At 31.8% G+C, this 24,694-nt stretch overlaps 1 protein-coding gene across 1 annotated transcript; it reads right to left on the bottom strand.

Moving 5' to 3' along the window:
- Positions 1-10,135: 10,135 nt before the first annotated feature.
- On the bottom strand, positions 10,136-15,128 carry LOC108486633 (uncharacterized). The gene is made up of 5 exons (XM_017790783.2): positions 15,005-15,128; positions 14,831-14,914; positions 11,568-12,160; positions 11,068-11,243; positions 10,136-10,981 (listed from the first exon to the last, which is right to left on the bottom strand). The coding sequence occupies exons 2-5, from the start codon at positions 14,850-14,852 to the stop codon at positions 10,528-10,530; spliced, it is 1,245 nt and encodes a 414-aa protein (XP_017646272.1). The 5' UTR covers positions 14,853-14,914; positions 15,005-15,128; the 3' UTR covers positions 10,136-10,527.
- Positions 15,129-24,694: the final 9,566 nt, after the last annotated feature.

Raw genomic sequence — 24,694 nt, 5'->3', positions numbered from 1 at the left:
CTCGATGAGTTTAATAGATTGTGCAAGTCGGAAGGATCATGAGACACTTGACGATTCGTCATACTCCACAAAAAAGCGGCGTTGCGAACGAATGAACGAACGATCATGGAGAAGGTTCGATGTATGTTGTCAAATGCCAACTTACAAGTCATTTTGGGCGAAGCGACCTCTCGCATGTTTTTGATCAACCGATCTCCATCCGTTGCCATTGAGAAAAGACTCACAAGAGGTATGGTCCGTAATCCCGCTAATTATTCGATTTAAAGATTTTGGGTGTCCTGCGTATGCTCATGTTGATAATGGAAAATTGGAACCGAGATCCATTAAATGCGTTTTCTTGGTTATAAAGTGGTGTAAAAGGCTATAAGTTATGGTGTCCCGAAAATAGAAAAGTTGTGATTAGCAGAGATGTTGTTTTTGATGAAACCGCTATGCTACCTAACTTATCTCTTAAAGACTCTTCCAATAAAGAAAACCAAAAGCGGTGGAGCATCGATTAATACTAATCAACTCCTCAAGCCAAGTACAAAATTGAGAATAGAGTTGCTTCTTCACCGCAATACTCTATCGCCAAAAACAAGACAAGAAGAGAAATTAAACCTCCAAAGAAGTATGCCGAGGTTGATCTAGTTGCTTATGCTTTAAATGTGGTGAAGATATAGATGCGAATCAAGAGCCATTTAATTATTCGAGGCGATTAGTCATGAAGACTCGAAAAGTGGATGTTTGCTATGCAAGAGGAGATGGAATCACTCCACAAAAACAGAACATGGGATCTTGTAAAACTTCCTAAAGGTAAAAAGGCATTCGTTGTAAATGGGTGTTTAAAAAGAAAGAAGGACTCAGGAGTTGAAGAACCCAGATATAAAGCAAGGCTTGTTGCAAAGGGTTACAGATCAAATTCCGAGTGGACTTCACAGATGTGTTCTCTCCGGTTGTTAAGCATAGTTCGATTCGAGCTTTGCTTGGTATTGTTGCCATGCATGATTTGGAGCTTGAGTAGTTAGATGTAAAACTGCATTTTGCATGGAGAACTTGAGGAAGATATTTACATGCAACAACCGAGAGGGTTTTATAGTCTCGAAAAAGAGGACTATGTTTGCTTCTGTCAAAAAGTCCCTTTACGGTTTGAAACAATCACCAAGACAATGGTACAAGAGGTTTGATTCCTTTATGACTTCTCATGATTTCAAAAGAAGTAGTTTTGACAGTTGTGTCTACTTTAAGAAAAATAATGATGGTTCTTTTGTGTATCTACTTCTTTATGTTGATGACATGTTGATAGCAAGAAAAGATAAAAGAGAGATAAGAAAGGTTAAAGCCCAACTAAGTGAAGAATTTGAGATGAAAGATTTAGGACCAAAGAAAGAAGATACTTGGTATGGAGATTCTCGAGATAGAAAAGCAAGTAAATTGTACCTAAGTCGGAAGGGTACATTGAGAAAGTTCTTTGCGAGTTCAATATCAGAGTTCTAAGCCCTGTTAGTACTCCTTTAGCGATCCATTTCGGACTTTCATCACCTTATCTCCTCAATCGATAATGAGATTGAGTACATGTCACATGTTCCATACTCTAGTGCGATAGGATCTCTCATGTATGCTATGGTTTGTTCACGTCCGATTTATCATATGCGATCGGTCAGATTAGCGAGATACATGGCGAATCTCGTAAAGAACACCGAAAGCGATTCAATGGATTTTAAGATACTTACGAGGCACTACTAATGTTTGCTTACGCTTTGGAAGAACTAAAGATGGAGTTATAGGGTATGTTGATGCTGATTTTGCTGGAGACCTTGATAGAAGAAGATCTCTCACAGTTACGTCTTTACAATCGGAGGTTGTGCAATTAGTTGGAAAGCCACTTTGCAAACTACAATCGCTTTGTCTACCAATCGAAGCTGAGTACATGGCGATTCTCGAGGCTTGTAAAGAAGCTATTTGGTTGAAGGACTATTTAGTGAACTCAATGAAGACCTTCAAATCAACACGATATTTTGTGACGATCAGTGCCATCTTTCTTACAAAAGATCAAATGTTTCATGAGAGAACAAAACACATTGATATTCGGTATCATTTTGTTCGTGATATTATTGCTCGTGGTGATATTGTTGTGAGCAAAATTAGCACTCATGAAAATCCTGCAGATATGATGACTAAGTCACTTCCTATAACCAAGTTTGAGCATTGCTTAGACTTGGTTGGTGTTCATTGTTGAAGTTAAACCTTTAAGGGTTTTTGGAAGAGGTGAAGAACTTGTTTATTGAAAGTTCGCGATGAAGAACTTGTTCATTGAGAATTTGTGTCAAGGTGGAGATTGTTAGAATTAAGTGACCCAAATTCTTATTTAAATAAAATACGATGGAAAATAAAATAAAAGTAAAATCCATATAGAACTAGACTTCTTTTATTTTATTTTAGAATAAGGTTTTAAACCTTATTAAACTCCATCTATTTTATATTGATTAGGATAAGGTGTTTCAATCCTACTAGAATATGGCTTTGCAAGCCTATAAATAGACATAGTCTATTCCTCTTGTATTTGAGTAAAAATTTTTCGACATAGTGAATTTTCTTCTCCTCTGCCCGTGGTTTTTTTTCCCGAAAGGGTTTCCCCGTAAAATTTATGTGTTCTTTTTTTTATTTATTTTATTCTATTTATTTTTCACACATTATACATTAAAACAAATAACAATATATTGCATAATCAAAATACAGATCAAACTAGTTGGAATTCAAATGTTGGAACTTATACTTAATTTATATTTTAAATGAGTCTAACTTTTATTTATTTAAATCCATCTCTCCCGAATATCATGTAAGCAATGAAGATCCACTAAGAGACCCAGGGGGCATGGCCCCCAAAAATAAAACTAGGTCCCGTAATATTTTTTAGTATTAAAATAATATTAAAAAATTATTTCCAAAAATAAAACTAGGTCCCGCAATATTTTTTTAGTATTAAAAATAATATTAAAAAATTATTCTTGATAAAAACAAAGGAAAAATATTATTGAAGAAACCAAATTTGGGAGTAAAAATTGGAACTTCCACGGTTTCTTTCATATTTTTTTCACCCTTTATTTGTCTTCCTTTCTTGACTATTGCGGAGTAAATACAAGTTTTGAGCTTTGTAGGGTCTCGATACTGGCATTTTCATCAGTCAAGCCGTTTAGGGATATACCTTCAACCGACCAGTGTGCCATCTCTTAATAGGAAAGAGGTATTTAAATGTCTCGATAGTTTATTAGTGAAAATTGGGAAATCAAATTGCATGTAAAAGTTCAATATTTTTTAGATGCTAGTTAGTTATATGTTGTTGTCATGCTTCATAATTAATGAAACAACTGAAATTACTATTTGTCATGTTGCTTACTTGGTTGCTTTTGGTAATGATTTGCAAAATGTGATTGTTGAAAAATGGTCAACCATGTTGTTGAATGATTTTTGTTGAGTGCATGTGTAACACCTAAAAATTTGAATGTTTATTTGTAGGATTTTGTAGTAATTAAGTCTCTGTATTTGTGGTTATGTGCTTTACTTATGTGTTTAAGGTTGGAAGTTTGAGTCGCGTCTTTAGAAGTTTTGCTAATTTACTTTTAATAACATCTGCTTTTGGGTCACTGACTTAAACTTAATCCTATGTAAATTATATCAATGATGAGTTTGCTGGTTCAGTGGTTAAGCATTTGTTTGTATCAATGGTTCTATGTTTGAGTCTTGGTGTATGTATTAAGGATTATTTTGCTAAATTTTAGGAATTTTATTTGTGGTTAATATAGAATTTAATGTTTCCTTTTATCTTTTCTTTTCCATTCTCTTTCCCTTCCTTTCTTTTTCTCTTTTTTGTTCTTAATTCATTTTATTTTTTTCTTTTAACTACGTCTGTAAAGTGGCTACCGAAACTAGTTGAGGGTTTTACATTTTTCGCTGTGTCGTTGGAGGATCTCTGTGTAAGCTTTTCATTTTTGTGAGTTTCAGTTGTTTTGTTTCTTTTCGGTGAAATTGTGTTATTGCTCGAATTTTCTGTTTTAAGCATACGTTTGACTTCCTCTTTAGGCAAAGATCGTGCAGGAATCGTTTTGCCAACGCGTTAATTCCATTCCGTGATCACGAGCGAGGTGAGTGTTGAAATTTGAGCGGGCAGGTTGTGTCAAAGTTTTCGATATAAGAGTTAGTTGTGCACTAATTCTTGTGATTCATAGGGAATAGTTGTTGAAATGGTTTTTGTATAGTCATTTTAGGGTTCAGGATTCCACTACATTGCTTCTACGTCAGAATCTAATTCAGGTGCATACCAACCTGAGTTTTTTGTGAATTTCGGACCCCAAAAAACATGGCTGTCGACGCCACATAGTCGTGTGTCAGTCCATGTGGTAGGCCATGTAACTCACTGTATATCAAATACGAGCCACATGAGTAAGGGACACAAACATGTGTCCAGGCCGTGTGTGGTCGGGTTAGTGGAAGGTTCACACGGGCTAAGGATACAGGCGTGTGTCTAGGCCGTGTAACTCACTGAGTACAATGTAAGGATAGTACGAGTTAGGGACACAGACATGTGTCCAAGCCGTGTAACTCACTGTTGCTTTTAGAGACCACACGGGCGAGAGACACGGGCGTGTGTCTAAGCTGTGTGAGACACATAGGTAGTCACACGGACGTGTGTCTAAGCTGTGTGAGACACATAGGTAGACACACGGACGTGTGGTCGGTCATGTGGAACTAGACGGGCGTGTGGGTAAGGTCTAGAAATTATTTCTAAAGCCGCAAGCATCGTACAATGCGATCGTAGGCCTTCCGTAGTGTATTTATTATCTGAAGTAGATCATATGAGTGTTATCTGATGCTCTAAGACTGATACATTGAACGTACAAATGTATATTGATTGTGATGACTATTGATGATATTGATCTGTATCACCTAACTATGAATTGAATCTGAATGACTGTATATATATTCTTGATATATGTAATCTGCATTTGCATTGGATGGGTATTATGTGAAAGACGAAGTAATCTGTTTTGATTCAGTGGCTAAGCCACGATTTATATGTGAATTTGGCGTTATATCTCAATTCGATTTGACAACTAGTCTGCATCACATTGAACGTGTCGGATCGACACTATATGGTGTGTAGGGCTGGATAGGTATTAAATACCCTTAACGGTGTGTTGGGATGGTCGGAGATGGTGTGTAGCAAATGGGATAAGAATAACTGCATATATTTCTAATATGTTTTGTATCTGAATTGGAATTGTTCTGTCATATAACTGATACATTAAATTTGTACTAGATATTCTTTGATTCTAATGGGAACTTGAGACTTGAGAGTTCATTATTGTAATCATGCTTCTAACTGAATCTATATTGGCTATATACTAAGTTCTCTACTCATTGTATTGTTGATTGGATTTCAGATAACTTACAGGCTTGATTAGGTCGGCGTAATGGAAGCTTGGTCAATCTACTTTATGACCCCGTTATCTATATTATTATGTAATTTCAATAATTCTTAGTACTACGACTTTTCTAAGATTGTTGAACTATTGGTCGAATTTTATGGTTGCTATGAATTGTCAAATGGTTTTAATTGTGCTTATAAAAGTTACTTTTCCTAATAACATTAATGTAACTCTTTAGACTTGGTCTAGATGCCTAGGCCAGGTTTGGAGTGTTACAACATCTAGTTTACATACATGTTGCAACAAGTCTGTATGCTGCTCAATGTTAGTTTCATTGTTGTTTTTGAATCGATTGTTTGTTATTTTAAATCGATTCTCTGCCTTTTAAATTGATTGTTTACTATTTTGACTTGATTCTTTGTTGTTTGAATCGATTCATTATTTTTTAAATAAATTATTTTCTGTTTAACTCGATTCAAACTCCAACAATCATAGTTTCATTTATTTATTTTTATGTTTTTCTCATTGTTGAATTGGATCCATATACATCTAGAAATATAACGTGGAACAAAATTTTTATCTAACCTTTTTAATATAATTTTCATAAATAATATATATTATAAGAAAAAATTTACGTAGCACGTCTAATTTTAACTTTGGATCTCACAACATTACCACTGCAATCTTAAGATTAAACAATCCAATTCATAAACAAATAAGTTTTAAATAATAATAAAGTACCACAATTTTGTCGAACACTTTTGGATGACGACATAAGCACATTTTTCTTGTGTTTACTTACATGTGATGATAAAACTCGAAAAAGGATAGTACGAATTCATATATTTACAAAAATATCCGATCAAATTTAAGGGTAAATTACAGAGTTGATTATCTAATTTTCATAAATTTTTATTTTAGGCATTAAAAATAAAATAAATTGCAATTTGGGCATTGTTGTTAACAATCCTTTCCATTTTAGCTATCCAACTTTAATAAGTTTTCATTTTTGCCACAATGTTATTGCTCACTCAATTTAGTCTCCCAACTTTAATAAGTTTTTATTTTGGTCAATCATTTACCTTTTAAAAATTAATTTTGTTTTTCTCCAAAAAAATAAACTATATTTTTACAAGAAATTGAATTATTCAACTGTAGAGATAAAACCAAAATTTTTTCTTGTAACTCAATTCTCGGTAAATAAATAGGTTTTCTCCTAAGGAAACCCGTGTTTTTCACTTTTTGTTCGAAAAAACCTAAAAATTAGTTCTACAAAGGAAAAAAGAAAAGAAAAGAAAAAAGGCAAAATGGTTTTTCCTTGTAAAAGCCCTAAGTAATTTTTCATAAAACTCCAAGTTATTTTTTTACCGAAATTAATTCTAAGAAAATTAACTTTAAAAATAAATAGGATTTTCGTATAAAAATCAAGATAGTTTCATGTTTTTACTTTTACTGTAAAAACTAAAATTAAATCCAAAAAAGGGAAAAATAAAGGAAATTAGAAAGATGAAATGGTTTTTGTAAAGATCCAAGTTTTTCCTATAAAACCTCATGTTTTTCCTTTTACTAAAAAAATTAAAATTAATTCTAAAAATAAAATTAATTTTAAAAATATAAAATAATTGATCAAAATAAAATTTATTTAAGTTGGGTGACTAAATTGAATGCACAATAACATTAAATTAACAATGGGTAAAATTAGATGACTGAAACAAAAAATAATTAGTAAAGGCAATTTCCAATTTCTTTTATTTTTGTCCTTAAAATGAAAATTTATAAAATGAAGGAATTTACCTTAAATTTAAATATTTTAATTATTATTCATACTATAAAATGAATTTGAATATAAACTATATCCATGATACAATTATGGACCACATTTTTGTCGAATTGTGCAGGTACATTTATCTTGTGTTCAACTTACGTGTGATGCCAAAACTCCAAGAAATTGTAAACTTGAATACGGCATAATTATTTAGATTTATGGGCACGTGGTACGATATTGACTGTCAAAATTTTTGTACTACTCCTTGTTCTCGCATTAAGAGTACTATTAGGGATGAAATTGGTTATGTTATCATCAGCCCAAGATTCGAATGGATTCGGGTTGGATGGATCGGTTTCTATTGAGTTCGTACATCGATATTATAAGTTGAATTCGCAGAACGGGTATTTATGTTTTCACGCAAAATCATACATGAAATTGTATAAATATGTGTTAAGTCTAGGGTAGAATACATAGTTATATGCATAGAACCTACCTAGTACGTTATATCAATGAACAGTACACTTATCATATAAATAGACAAATACCATCATTCAAGGGAGATAGAGAAAACACTCAACAAAATCAAAAATCTTTTTAGGGATCGAAATTAAGTTACATAATTTTATGAGAGTTAAAATGTAATTTCACGATTATACTAATTTATATTTTTATGATTTTCAAAAAGAATAATTCAAAATTTTAGCATTTTGGGGTTAAACTTATAATTTTACTTTCTATTAATTTAAAATTGTATAAATTTTGAGGGATTAAAACAGTAATTTCTGTTTTAAGGGGCCTACCCTGAGTAGGATTCTAGCTTGGAATTGCAATCTTTTACAAACCATTACCAAATTATTATTATCCCTTATAATAGCAGCTCCGCTAAAGCAATTGTTTTCTCTACTTTCTATAAGTGTTAAGAAGAAGTTTCAAATAATGCCCGTCTTTTTTAATAATAATAATAATTAGAATATTTATCGATTCAAGTGTTCTGATTTAAGTGTTCTGTGAGGGTGTGCTTTATATTTATCAGACAGTTTGTAAGCACTTAATAAAGGTAGAGTCGAAATAGGCACGACGTGGAAGACACGAACATCGCGACAACACGATGTATTTCTCAAGTAGTACAGCTGCGTTTTGACAGTCATATAAGATTTCTTCTCCTAGTCGAGCTTTGATTACTTTAGGGGTATTTTAGTCGCTTTAACCCTTTAAACTTAACCTAATTAAAGGGGTCTTGTATCCCTATTTTGATGAAGCAATTAAAGATGTAGTACTACAAAACTTTTCTTCTAGCAGTAACAAAATATTGTCGTAGATGAGTTTTGGTGAGATTTTTCGTGGTAGCTATGAAGAGAAATTTGTACTCGAGTTAGGACTTTGTTTTTGGGGCTTGGATTTATTTTTTCTATATTATACTCTTGTTAGTGAAAACTCGAAGCCTGCTAGTTTTTAATCCTCTTTAGAAGAGTTTTTCACGTAAAATTTATCTTATTGATCTTCTCTATTTTTCTCTTTCATTGTTTATATGAGTTGATCCCCAACAATATGGACTCGGATTTGTATGTTCGAAAACAAATCTTGTTTCTTGCTTTCTAAATTTTCCCACAGAAGTACAAGAGAATAAAAACTTCTTGCCTCTATGTTCTTTAAATCCTCTCTTTGCAACCGTTAAAGGATTTGATGAAGATCGACTCCATATTGGAGGATTAAATTCTTACAAATAAACCCCCCAAACATATGACTCTTACAAAATCAAATTTCGTAAAAAAACAAAAAAATTTACATAAAAAAAAAGTATAGCATTGTCACGTTGAATGATCTCCTTGTCGGTTTCTACTTTATAGCGATCAAGAACAAACCTAAAGGGGAACAAGCATTGCCCTTCATATCGTTAAATGGCAAAATTTTTTTTAGATCCTTTCAAAAATTATAAAATTATAAATTAGTATAATAATAAAATTATCTTTTGACCTTCAAAAATTTATGATTCATTTTAGTCTCCGTTGCCACACACCTTCCACAAGAATACAATTAGTTCGAATAAGAGTTTAAACTTGCAAAAGGTTCATTCAAGCTTTTCTCATTGGTCCTTTAAATTATTTTCATTTTAGTTAAGATTCCAAAAAGAAAATATATAAAACATAAATTATGAACATACAAATTTTGTATAAATATGAATTTGAAGGACTTATAAACAAATAAATACAAATATCATTTCTAGCTTTAAAAAATACACATTAATATCAAATAATACTTGATAGTGTTTTGCTAATAATTGCTTACACACAACATGAGCATGATACTAAAGAGTAATTAAAATACGATATGACATAAACATGATATAAATACAACATCATCATCACATCTTTTAATGAGATATATCATAATTTATACAAATACAAAATTGCCTTCAACACCAATACACATATGAATATACAAATTATCAAATCTACTTAACACAATCCTACTTTTAACACTTATAATCTTTATACCATCATCACTAATCTTAGATTTTGTTAATTAATGGAGTATTAACAAATTCAAAAAATAACCAGTTATGAACAATTCGCTCAAAAACCAATTCAACCCTTTTGTCTGGACCAATATATCAACCGGTTCGCAGTCTTAACTAGCCAGTTTGATCAGGTTCCAATAACCATGATTAGATTACATGGTTAGAAGTGGAGCTTTTTAAGTATGGAATGGTTGTTAGATAATACTCTATCTCTAGTGTGTCAGATCAGAGTACGTGTCCAGCACGAGAGGTCGAATTTTTCCAAGACTTGCATAGATTTGGAGTCTTTGGAAAAACATATCTCTATATCCATGTCCGAATGTGCATCGGACATAGATATTGAACACCGATGTTTCAAGAAAAATGAAAATCGTAGCAACAAGTTTTTTAGTTAAGAGAGGAAACTAAAGAAGTAAGGTGCAAGCAAACATTGCTGATTCCCCATTAGAAATGCATAGGAAATCAAAGCTTTCCCTATCTCGTTAATATTATTATGATAAACTTAGCACGTTTAAACATGTAAATGCATCATCCTAACTACCCAAATCCTCATATTCCTGATTTGTTCTCAATTCAACAAGTCCGAATTATATAGGTTGAAGCTCTCGTACCTTGGAAATCAACTGATGTTTACGGTGCATGCCCGCTTCCGGAGCAACTATGCAAAGTATGAACACATGCTTTTCAAGATGCAGAAGCCTCACCAAGTACTGCATGTGCCTCAATGAGGAGACAACCCACTACCGTTTTTTTCTTCTTTTTTTAACCTTTTTTTTTTTACATTAAGGGTTTAAGATGCCATCATGAGAGATGGATATGTTGTTGCAAATTCAGTTTCAGGACGAAGCCCACTCGAAGTAGTGGCAGCGGGCACCTCGGTTGATAGTCCAGTTTCCACAACCAAAGAACACACTTCCTTGCTTCGGTCCGGGCTCCCGAACCATTCCTTTGCTACTCTTCACCCCACAGAAACAATAAGGGTGGTAATGGAATAGGGGCATTTGCTGATCCTTTGGCTTGTGGGGGTGATGTGGAAAGAAGGCCATGTTCTCGGGGACCGGGTTCCACATCAATGGACCATCACTAGCCTGCCACATCAGTGAGTTCGTGATCGCAAATTTAAAACCTTTGCGCATCATGAGGGTAAGTAAGTGAGCAGTGTTTTTGGCATCATCGAGGCCGCAATGGGCACGGCCCTGCCAGGCTAGACCGGCCATCTCAACTGCCTCCTTCAGATTGCATCTCATGCCACCGAAAACCTTACGGAACGGAACTTTTAAGTTAATCCATCTGCCAAACAGGAAAAATATATATCATGTCAATTATATGATCTATTGAAGAAAAAAATTGAACAAGCACATATCTAAACTATTTACCGGTTAAAGTAAGGAGGTTTACGGATCTTCTTGAACCGGCACTCAGATTCCAGCATAACCCGACAATCCCAGTTCGACCATGTCACCACAGCAAAGTTAGTGCTCTTTATGCCCTTCTTCTCGAGCCATTTATCATGCCTAAGGAGAGCTTCACTCAAAGTAACACCTCTATCTACCTAGAACACATATGTGCATATTTAGAATACGGACTCACAAGTCATACCAGAAAAATTACCGAGAAAAGAGCAAGAAACCCCATTCAAATATCCCAATCTAACTTGCTATCGAGAACCCTTGTCAAAATGAAGCCTAACAAGAAGATTCCCCCACAGATTCCATGTTATATCGTCTATCTTGTTTGAATTCTATCCAAACACAATTCAATAGATGCTATAGTCTAAAAATCAAATAGATACTACTTCCGAGTCCACTAAAATAACCAACTCAAATTCATGTTACCTTTCCTATCTTGGTAGAGACATAAGAGATTTGGAACTAACCTGAATTTGTTGGATGCCAGTCAGATCCTTGCAGAAATCACTCAGGAGTTGGTTGCAAGTTGGTCGGACGTATGTCTGAAAACAAGCTTCCAGCTGCCCAGTAACACTACTCACAATAACAGATGGAAACTCGATTATCTCCTGTGGATGTGGGTTTCTCTCCTTGTCACAGGTAGCCTCAAAATCTATGACCACAAAGTACTGAAAATCTTGGAACTGGAATTCATAAGGGTATCCATGAGTGATCACATTAAATGGGGCATAATGAAATCGGTTATCCACAGGAAAGTGGTAAACTTGGCCCCCAAAAGCATTCAACTGGTATGCCTGCAACTTATGAGAGTCAGGATAGAAGGTCGACCATGAGCCACATTCATGGTGGAGTGTAGGTTTGTGGTAAAATTCATTCGGAAGTTCCACAAACTCTCCACTCAAAGAGCAAACTGGTTCTACAACATCTCTGCCCGGATGAGTACCGAATTCATGTTTAAGCTCTGGAATGCCTTCAACTGAATTCCTGTTACATTGCAGGTTGTACGGGAACCCCTTTGTCTGGAGGCATTTTAAGGTTGCCTCACAGTTCTGCATTGTTTCTACAAAAATAAAAGCAAAAAACATCAGAATAATATCAATCTTGATGTATGTATCACCAATAAACCCATACTAATTCATAGGAATCAAGAACAAAAAAATAAATGCCAACTATTGACACAACGACAAAGTGCAAAATGAAAAAAGAAAAAAAAACAAAGAAAAAAGAGTAAAAATTGAATAAACAGAAAGTTCAAGATATGTTTTGAATTGTGATGCATGAGTCCAGTATTGGGTTTTCAGACAATAAAATATGTTTCCTAAAACTAGAAGGGAACCCACACATTTGATAGCACAAAGAAGTATAAGGAAACTCTATATGTGGTTCTTTTGACAGACAAATCAGTAGCAAGTAGCAATAGGGGTCTATGCTACTCCGACTCTTCATTTTCTTGTATGTACCTGTGTCTAACACCCATGTCACATACATATTCAGACATGAGCATGGGAATATAGCAAAAAAACTTAGAAATAACTAAGCATACTAATATCCAACACTTACCCCAAGTCCAAGTAACATAGATGGGTGAAGCTCCCCACAAAGACAGACATAAAGAAGGGAACCTGTAGCATGTCTTAAAAGGCTTTAACTCACCGGCATGCTTCACACAATAATATCATATATCCAATTGATAGGCATAGCAAGCATCACTGCCTTCAGTGATGCCCCTTCATCTTTCACTCCCATGGTGGAGCCAACATATATCTTTAACAATATGCAAGAAAATGGTGGCCTAAATAGGATTAAAGAAATGAAAATGAAACTATAAAACTCAGGACCCTCAAAGATAAGGATCCCACCCCATATATTCCTCCATCAAACTTCTAATTTTAACGTGAAAGACATGGCTAAGAAGATGCAAGGTCAATATCTCCATCAACATCTCCATCTATCTCCACAGGCTGAAATTCAAGTGGCCAGTAATTGACCAAGCATATCAATAAAAGGACCTTCTTAGATGCCAAAATATATCCATAAGGTCAATATTCAAGCTGCCATAACTTTCCCAAGATCAACAATGAAGTTGCTTTCCTAAATGCTAATACAAAACTAAAATATCAAAGCATTCTAATAGAAAAGATAACAGATGCAAATCATGAAATTCATCAGTTCATACAAATCTCTGATAACCCTCCAAATAACTCGTTTCAAAACATCATTGAAAAGTTTGAAGGAAACACAATGCCAGTGATGCACTATGCTAGGCATGAATACCTAGTATGATGCCAAGGCTTTATTTCTCTTATTCTCGTTTAGCTCAAATTTAATACTTACATTAGCTTAAGCACATTAAACATCAATTACACAATTCATTTGGACTAGGGACGTAAGTCAAGTTAGACTATGCTACTTGGACTAGGGTGTGAGTGTCAATAAAAATGTGTCTGACACAGGCTTGTTAATTTTTTTTTCTAAGTTTCCCCATGCATTTAGAGGATCGTTCAAGCTCATATCTCCATACCCATGTCTAGATAAGTGTCGGACACAAGTAATTCAAGAAAAGTAAAGAGTCAAAGCTAGGCCATTTAAGATGCTAAAGCTACCTTCCAATAGGACCAACCCTAAATTTACACTTGATTGCTAGTGAAACTAAGCTAAAAGAGGATCAATAAAATCTAAGTCAATCAGTACTCAAGGCACAAAGTGTTTCCAACAGCCTTTTGGGAATCTAAACACAAGAGGCAGCTCATTGAATACAGAAAGAGTAACTCCACTGTGATGGATGTGTATGCCAATGAGGCTATGCAACAAAATAGGGTACCACAAAAACTATGTTACTCGAACTAGCATGTGAGTGTCAGATACGAGTATGCGTCCATCATGGGTATATGCCATTTTTTTCTGAGTTATTCTATGTATTTAAAGGGTCCTTGGAGAGTCATCTCCCCATATCTATGTCTAAAATGTATCTGATACGGATATGAGAAAAAGGAAGAATTGGGTCAAAATAGCTTCAAAAGAGTATAACAGGCTAAATATTTCAAAATATCTAGAAATAATCCAACAAGCCACCTAAAGCTTGTCTGCATAATCACTGCTTGCTTAAAAGACAGCTTAGAACAAAATCTGACCAGCAACATTTACATAATTCTCTTCCAACCATTCCAATAAACAAACAAGAGTCAATTTATACATCCATTTTAGGATCAAACACGCCAACCTTATCAAACAGTTTAGCCAGTAAGCTATTCAATAGTTCTTCATTATCCAATACGAGGTATCACAGGTATCCAAAATACTACTTAGACAACACAGTATAATAAATACTTCCAGTTTATCGCATTCAGCATTAGCTATATAATCAATGGCAGAATAAAAATTCAATAAAGCCTTCAAATTTAAAATGCCATATCTCAAACCAGTCGACTGTGAAACATATCAGGCATCTATTGGATCCTAAATTCGATTATAATTATTCAAATAACACTCAAAACTGAAGCAACCCAGAGCAATAAAAAGAACTAGATTAAAAAATACAAATAAAAAACCCATCAAGACAATGCTAAAAATATCACATTTGTTATAAACCCCATTAATGAAAACACCACAGAAATAATTTATACATATATAGTCAATCTAAAAAACAGAAACCCACAACTCAAAGCAGATCAAAGTTCCAAACTTTAAACAAAAAAAAAAAAAAAAGAATTCTTAAAAATAAAAATATAACCTTTATTTTCAAGGGCCATCATGATCTTGTCTGTAATTAAGATCCACAGGCAAGTACATCAGATCCTCTTGTTTTTTCCCTCACCTATAGAAAATAAATAATACTAAATAAATAAAAGAACCCAAAAAATGGAGCGATTTCAAACAAAAAGAAAAGCGTAGAGAAGAGACTAACCTTGTCTGATGCTAGAGAGAGCAAAGAGAGACAATGGTGAAAAGAAGTTTATGTAAATTTGATCTGTATATGGGCCAAGTTCGAACCGGTTCAATTTCGAATCGGGTCGTGGGCTGCCTGCTGCATTGGTTAAAAAAGGCTAAATTTTGGTATTAGTCCTTTTACTAAACTGAAATTTTATATTTATTTTTCTATATTATTATAGTGTTATTAGTAGCCTCAAATTTACTTTCATTAGAGTGATGTTTTCTATTTTTATTTTTACTATTAGTCCTTTCACATAATTAAAATTACATAGAAAACTAATTTATTATGTTGAATCAATAATAAATTTATATTGTCGCAATGAGTCACTTAATAAAGTTTGTTCTTTCTTTCGATATTGGGTTTCAGGCCTCTCTACAACTTCTTCCTTAATAATGTAAAGATTTTTTTAAGAGATATTACTTTGTACCAATTTTTCCTTTGAATGCTTTTTATTTTACATTTTTTTTTATTTTTTTATTTCTCAAGGTATCTACAGGAGCGAGCACAGTAAATAATCTTGCTCATTAAAGAGTAGATACTAACCACAAATTTTTAAACTGTTCCATACCTAGAACGAGAATAGAACCCTCGACCAAATTTACCTTTAAACCATAAGTCTATCCTCTTAATTAATATTTGCAATGTAATTATATTTAACTTTGAATTTAATTATTTGCAACTCATTTACTTATTTGTCAAATATAAATAATTTATTTTTTTATCAAATTAAAATTTAATAACTAATTAATTTTGCATGTTGTCGCATATTATATGCGATTTCCTTAATATTTTGTTTTAATCATAAAATACAATTTTAATTTTAACATCTCTTGATCATTATGAATTATAGTAGGAAAAATATAAACAACACTGTAATTTATTTGTATTTAAGATATAAACTCATTTTGATTTTCGTTTTGTTGACGATGGCAATTGTCGCTGATGTGGAGTACCATATCTGTTGTTAATGACTACATTAGCATTCTAACAATTAAAGACGGAAAACATTGATTAAAGGACTTAATTTATGCAATTTGTGAGTTTGCGGGCTTAATTGAATGTGCTTTTCACAGATGAGCTTAATTAAATTTTTTCGCCAAAATTCAGAGGCTTATATTTCCAATTAGCCCTTTTCTAGAAAAGGCATAACGAAAAATTTAGCCATTAATGTTACATATTTTATTAATTTGGCTCTTATTATTTTTTAACTAATTTTAGCCCTTAACTTTTTAAAAGAGTCAAATTTTATCATTAAAATTTTAAAATAGTTGAATTGATTTTTTAATGAAAATATTAACTAAAACATTAAACCTTAAGGGCTAAATTGATCATTATGCCCTAAAAATTATAATTTAGCATTTATATATAGACATTAATGATCTTAAATTTTAAATTTATATATTATAAAATTTTGAAAAATTAATTTAAAACAAATTATGAATTTTGAAGATTATTTTGAATTTTTTTAGGGTACCAATTTTCACGTTTTCAAAACTGTCGGGGCTTGATGGATATTTATATCAAATTTTTATTTGAGTAATTCAATTATTCAAGTTATAAATTTTAACTTGACTCGAACTTAAAAATTGAACTACTTATTTAAATTAATTTAAAATATTAAATAACTTAATTTGATTAATTCAAATTGAAAAAAAAATTATGAGGAAATCAAAGGTATATACACCATTGTTAACCAATTCTTGTGATTTGATTGCACATATGAATATAAAAGTAAACAGTTTTAGAAAATAAACCAAACAATGGGATTTGAAGGAATGTTAAACCTTTTATTTAAATATTAAAATTATTATATAATATATTGATTTCTTTTTACTTCCAATCACTAGTTATAATGACACATATTTGTATTCTTGTATAAATCTTTTATGGTTTAAAATATGATACACATCGTTGTATTTTTATACATTTGAATTTTAGACTTTTATTTTTATTTTAAGGAATTTAGTTTTTAATTTAAAATTCAAGTCTTGTAATACCTCAAAATTTTTACAGTAATATATTATCTTTGATATAGTAAAATAAGGAAATAAAGTGACAAAAGGAAATTTTGAGTTATGTCAATATTGAGAAGTATATCATGATATATTAATTCAAGAAAGGACTAAATTGTAAAAGTGAGAAAAGTTTTGTTGCACAAGAGTAAATATTCATAATTTGAGGGGTTAAAGTATAAATATGAAAAAGTTGAAAGACCAATAGTGTAAATAATTTAAGAGTGGAATGATCTAGAAACTAAGGAAAATGGATGAATTAGGACCAAATTGAATAGATGAAGAACTATGAGGGACTAATTACAATTTTACCAAATTAAATGATGACTCAATGATGGAATTTTAAAAGATAATGAAGGGCAAAATGGTCAATTGGAAGAGAGAGAAATCTAGAAAGTAATAATGATGCTAGAGATATTTTGATATTTTATAATTATTTAATTAGATAAATATTATTTTATTAATACTTTAATAAGATATTTTATTATTATTTTATTAGTATATAAAGAAAGAAAGATGAGAAATTCTCATCCATATTTTCCCATGCACTAACGTGAGGGAAAGAGAGGAAGAAAGAAAGTTTTGCTTTCTTTACAATTTGGTCCTTTTACCAAAAATTCACTATTTTCACCCAAAAATCAAATGAATTTCCATAGCTACCAAGAGACAAAAATGTTAAGGAGAGCATGGGGAGTTAGAATATCAAGTTGGATTCAAGAAATAGAAGCTGGAGGAGAGAGAAAATCAAGTTAAAGATTAGTATCAATAGAACAAGGTAAGTATATCAAGATTTCAATATGTTTTAAGTTTGTTATTATTGACAAAGCATGGAAATAATGTTATAGTAGAGTTTTCTTACATAAGGTCCTATGTTTTTGATATGTTAGTGAAGAGAAAATAAGAGAAAGTGATGAGAAATGGTGTAGAAAAAGAAAATAAGGGTGTTATAACATGGTAATTAATAGCTTGCACAAAAACAGTTTGGACAGCAGTAGTAGACTAACTTTGAAAAATCACCATAAATTGTAGAAATCGAATAGAAGATGAAAAAAATATGGAATTAAATATTATTGAGTATAGTTTCTCATAGAAGAAATAGTGTAAGCAATGGATTTGTAAATTTTTGAGATATAATGAATTTTGTGAGACAAGGTCAGAATGAATTCGGGTTCCCCTGTTCTGACTTTGAAAAATCATAAAAAATTGAATAACAATAATTAGGGGCTTAAATTTATATTTCTAAAATCCTGAATGAGTCTATTTTTAATAGAAACAAACAAGAACATCATTTGAATTCTGTATGAGGAGATAATTAATTTTTAGTGAAGAGGGGTCAGAACTGTCAGACAGCAGAACAGGGGTAACTTTAAAGAATAAACTGTACTTATTGGCTAAACCAAAAATTCTGAAATTTTTATGGTAAGAATATATATGAGTCTAGATTCAGGGAAAATTATCGGATATTAATTTTGAGTTCTATAGATCCAGATATAAATAATTTAGTGACTATGATGCAGATAGACAGCTTGAATATTCATAAAAGTAAATAATAAAAATTATGGATAATGTTACTTACAAGTGTGTTATCTACATTAAGGATGTGGAATAGAGAGGAGGAGAAGGAAAAAATATGTATGAATATTCATCTAGCATGGCTAATTTGCATATTTTAGGCTCAGGGACTAAATTGAATAAAAGTAAAACTTTATGGCAAATTTTGTGAACATGTCAGAAATGACCAAATTGCATGAAATGGATTATTTTATTATTTAAATTACAAAATTGAATGAAATTATTAATTTAGTTCAAGATCGGGGGAAAACATGTTTTAGAGATTAAATTGAAAAGTGTTGAAATTATGAAAAATTCTGATATTTTATAGAATTCATGGATTGTTATCAATATTTATGAGAATAATAGCTGGAAATAAGGATTAAATTGCAAGAATTTTATTTTCCTGACCCTAAGGATGAAATCGTCATTAATTAAAAGTTTAGGGGCAAAATGGTAATTTTGCCTAGAGCATTAATTAAATGCATTAAAATATGAAATGAATGAAAATGATGATCAAATTTATTTATAAAGATCCAAACGACTCAAATATGAGACTTGATCGTGGAAAAGAAAAGATATCAGATTAATGAAATTATAAACACAAACAAGCAATGAGGTAAGTTCGTGTAACTTGAATTATATTCTTAAATACTTGAGATTGTATGTTATTTATGTGAATATGATTTGAATGTTCATTGTATGAAAATTTATGAAACATTGATAAATTTGATAAAAGGAAAAGAAATCTCGGTTGAATGAAAGGAAAATTCGATGGATCTCTGAAAAGGAATTGACGGTAAAAAGGATCTAGCCCGGACGGGTGATCCTATCCTGATATAGCCCTCCCGAAGAATATGTGTAAAACGGATTTAGCCCGGACGGATAATCCGAATTAGGGTTTGAATTTAGCCTGGACTGATAATTCAGATCCAAGCTCATTAGAGTAATTGTCGTTGCAGGGGATTTAGCCTGGACTGGTAATCTCGACAATACTCTATGAGTTTATATTACAGGGGATTTATCCTGGACTGGTAATCCCACTGTAAGGATGAGGTTCGCGGGAGTGTGCTCTCTGATATGAAATGTGTAAAACCATGGTTGAAAGATACCATGCAACCTGTGTGTAAGACCATGGTTGAAAGATACCATGACAACCTGATATGAAATGTGTAAGACCATGGTTGAAAGATACCATGGCAACCTATGTGTAAGACCATGGTTGAAAGATACCATGGCAACTTGTTATGAAATGTGTAAGACCATGGTTGAAAGATACCATGGCAACCTGATATGAGATGTGTAAGACCATGGTTGAAAGATGCCATGGCAACGTGACATGAAAAGAATAAGACCATGGTTGAAAGATACCATGGCAACATGACAGAAAATGAGTAAGACCATAGTTGAAAGACACTATGGCATCACGTCAAAGATAAATAAGACCGTGGATGGGAGACGCTATAACATCTGTTGAACAATTGATATTCAGGTAAAATGTATCAGATGATGAATGGTTATATGAAATGGTTGTGTGAAATGTTTACAAGAACTGGTCATATGGAAATATATGTACAAAAGCGTTGTATGAAATAATTATGAAAATGGATAAACGAAATAAGTATAAGTACATGGAATATAATTTATGTTAAGTTTGATATAAGCTATTACCAGAATAAATATACATAAAATATATGGAAATGATGAAGCATAAAATATTGATATAATGAAATGAATGATATATGCTTGTGAAGAAACGGTAAGAGCATGATATGTTTCATGACATGTACATATATGATTATCTTTGATATGTTGATATAAGGAAATTATGTAATTGAGACTATTATTAAACTCAAGTGCGACATGTCGAGAAAATAGATATATCAATGTTGAATTTATATGAGATATGTACAAGTATACTAACAATGTTGTTGTTTGATGCTTATACAAGTGCCAAACTGTTGATTGAATGGTAATATATTTATTTTATATGATGCATTGAATCGGTAAGTATTTTAATTTTTTTTAAGTGATCTGCAAATGGTAGTAATGCTCCGAAACCCTGTTCTGGCAGCGGATACGGGTTAAGGTTCTAGTTATTAAGAGGGTTAAAATTTTGTTGTTAAACTTAGGTTTATTATATGTCTACCAAGCAAGTTTAAGCTTTATTTCAAAATGTCACACCGATAAATTTAACAGAAAAAAATTAATGATGTTAACAATTGAACTTGAATTCTAAAATTTGAAAAGTAGAACTAAGTTCATGAAAATAAAAATACAAATATTAAATTCCAAATTTATGAAAAGTATAACACCCTTAACCCGTTTCCCTTGCCATATTAAGGTTACAGAGTGTTACTATACAAAGCAAAATAATAATTCAACTTAAGTATAAATTTCCAATAATTTATTCCAATTATAGTAAACGTACACATTTGGGCCTTAAAAAGAGCTTTCGGGGCCTTAAAAACAATTTAAAAATGATTAGGAATCATTTTGAATAAATTAGAAAATTTTAGGAAAAACTTGAAAAATAGGTAAAACAATGGTCACACGGCTGTGTGGCCAGGTCGTGTGATGCATCTCAAACCATGTGAGCATTTGAAGTAGGGACACATAGTCATATCTAGGCCCGTATCATAGACCATGTAACTCACTGACTTGAGACACACGGCCATGTCTCAGCCCATGTCTCAGACCATGTGAAACCTGTACCAAAACTAACAGAGCACATATGGCCGTGTGACAGACCGTGTCCCAAGCCGTGTGCTTCCAAATTAACCCCTTAAATAAGCTAAAAATCAAGCCAATACTTACACATTTAAAACACATCATTTCTACAAGCATTCATAAGACCAAAACTCATTCCAAACTTGCTCATAATATACTAAATCAATCATCCTATACGTTCTAACCAATGTACCAACAATAAGTACCACAATTACAATCAATTTTGAACCTATTCAACAATATAGTTTCCATCATTTAGCATACTTTATGCATATCAAATGACCATATCACAAACATATCAAACAACCTTCTTCTTTCTACTCACATGAGAGTATGCATAGCTACCGTTATCTCATATGAATACACATCATTTACAAGCCTTCATCAAAAGACATAAGCCAAAATGAACTTCGCACCATTCAAAAAGAAACTAATCTCCAAAATAACACTTAAAACCTTATTACATTCAAATCATACCAAAATGGCACACAACCCTATACATGCCACCTATAACCATTTCAATATGTTCAAAAGCTACCAAATTAGTTCGATGGATAGTGTGATCATACTTCGACAAAGTTTCTAACCGTTCGAGCTTTCTGATTATCTACAAAACAAAGAAAACAACTATATAAACAACTAATGCTTAGTAAGCTCATATAAAAAGAGTTAAACTCGCCAGTTGTAATAAATTAATCAACTATGAGTAATTTCATTTAGCCATAAATCATATTTCCCTTTTCTTATACACCAAACCTCACAAGGTTAGCAGGTAAAGAAATACGCATATAATTCCAACCAAGTCAAGGCATATAACATATCAAGCATTTCAATTTCAAACCATTCATCTATCATATGACTACTGTATACCTTCATTTTCTTTTAACTATGCTTATCATATGTTCCATACTATTACTTTAAATCATAGATCATTTCATATGGTTAAATACTCTGTAAAACTTTAACTCGTTCATATCATGAAAAGAATTTTACTATATAAATTATTCATCCACATAATTCAAATGTTACCTTTCCAATCCAAACACATCAATACAAAGTCCATTTCAAAGGACTTTTCCATATCATAAATCACATTTACTTAAGGTAACAAACTATACTTGTAACTAAGAAACTCATTACAATATATTTCACATACCAATACTATAAATATGCCACAATATATATAAGCACATAAATAGATTGTAATTCAATTATTTCATAGCCCGATGAACTAGTAAATTAACTAGAATACTAGAGTAACTAGATCGATTCCATGTAACAATCCATATCATGCAGTCTAAATCATTAGTACTTGGTTCACATACTCGGTCATTACTGTAACAACCTAATTTTCAGTGGTGTCGGGAATAGAGATTTGAGATCACTAAATCCGATGAGTGAGTTGAATATTTAATAAATTAATATCTATGAGTCAAATGTGAATATAGAAGTATTTTTGAATTAGTGAATTTGGTGATTTAAAAGAATTAATTAGGTAAATTGGGTCGAGAATGAGGTATTGAGACCTCGACTTCATAAGCCGAGCCATAAATATTTTTAGAAATATTTATGGAGTGTTAGTGAGGTAGTGTTAAAATTTTGTTAGAAAATTTTGACGTTTGGGTGGTTAATTAAATAAAAAGGACTAAATTGAAAAAGGTGTAAAAGTTGCTAAAAGGATTAAATAGCTCAATTGTCAAATGAGGAGGGACCTAAAATGAAAATAAGCCCAAAGGAGATACTTTGGGCAGCAATAGCTGAGAAAAATCAAGAAATACGTTAAATAAGGGCAAAATTAAAAAATTGCCAAAATTAGCTAAATAAAAATAGGACTAAATTGGAATATCTAGAATTCTCTTCATTTCTCTTCATATTCATCAGCTGAAAAATAGCCATGAAAGAGGGTTCAAGCTGGTTTTCATACTCTAACTTCATGTAAGTTTAATTCTTGCTTTCTCCTTAAAATTTTTACATTTTTAGACTTTTACAATTGGGTCCAACTTACTATTTCATTAGTTTTTGATTCCATGGCTAATTTTTAAAGTTTTTATGGATGATTTATGGAATAATATGATGAATAAACATATAATTGAATCTTTAATTTTGATATATGATGATTTTATCAAGTAAAATTGATAGAAATTGATTTTAGGACCTAATTGTGAAAGAGTTTGGAAATAAGGTTTAGTGCTAAAGTTCTAAATTTCAAGGGTTATGAAGTAGTTTAAAATGATAGAATAAAGTATTAATTGATAACAATTAGCTCAATTGAGGGGTTAATTGAGCGAGGACTGAATTGTATGAACTGTGAAATTTTGGGCAAAATGGAAATCAACATTTTGCACTAAAACTATTTTGGACAGCAACAGTAGTATAACTTTGAAAAATCACCAAAAATTGTAAAAATCTAATTAGAGGATGAATAAAATATTAAATTAAAGCTTATTGAGTCTAGTTTCTTATAGAAGAAACGATGTAAGCAATGAAATTGTAAATCATGAGATATAATAAATTTTGTGAGATAAGGTCAGGATGATTTCGGGTTCGCCTGTTTTGACTTTGGAAAATCATAAAAAATTGGAGAAAAATAATTAGGGGCTTAAATTTATATTTTTAGAATCCTGAATGAGTCTATTTTCAAGATAAATAAACAGAAACATCACTCGAATCTTGTACGAGGAGATAATTAATTTTTTAATGAAGAAGGGTCGGAACTGTTAGACAACAGAAAAGGGGTGATTTTAAAGAATAAACTGTACTTATTGGTTAAACCAAAAATTATGAAAATTTTATGGTAAGAATATACGTGAGTCGAGTTTCAGATAAAATTAGCGTATCTTAATTTGGAGTTTTTTAGCTCAAGATAAAAATAATTTAGTGACTATGACAATGATGGATAGCTTGAATATTCACAGAAGTAAATAGTGAAAATTATGGATGATGTTACTTACAAGTGTGTTATTTATACTAAGGATGTGGATGGAGAGGAGGAGGAGGAAATATATATAAATATATGAATGACATGTGTATAAATTGATCACATGCCCTATTATAATCGATAAATGTTGAATTAGAAATGATATAATGTTTTATTTGGAATATTTATTATGAAATTATGATTATCGCTATAATACAAAAATTGAACTTGTGAGATTATATAACTAAATTTTAGTGACCATTTGTTAATTTTATGAATTTCATAATGTGTTATTTCATATGTATTGATGATAAAATCGTGAATAATGTAAAAGCATGAAAATTGAATAAATGATCAAATTGAGCACTTCAATTCAGTGACAAGATGAATTGACGGAAAAGATCATGGTTGGTCCACGACAAAGTGTGAAATGTAGGTATGGCATTAACCATA

Source organism: Gossypium arboreum, chromosome 6, assembly GCF_025698485.1.
Source record: "Gossypium arboreum isolate Shixiya-1 chromosome 6, ASM2569848v2, whole genome shotgun sequence".
Taxonomy (NCBI): domain Eukaryota; kingdom Viridiplantae; phylum Streptophyta; class Magnoliopsida; order Malvales; family Malvaceae; genus Gossypium; species Gossypium arboreum.
This window is presented reverse-complemented; position numbering and strand designations above follow the sequence as displayed.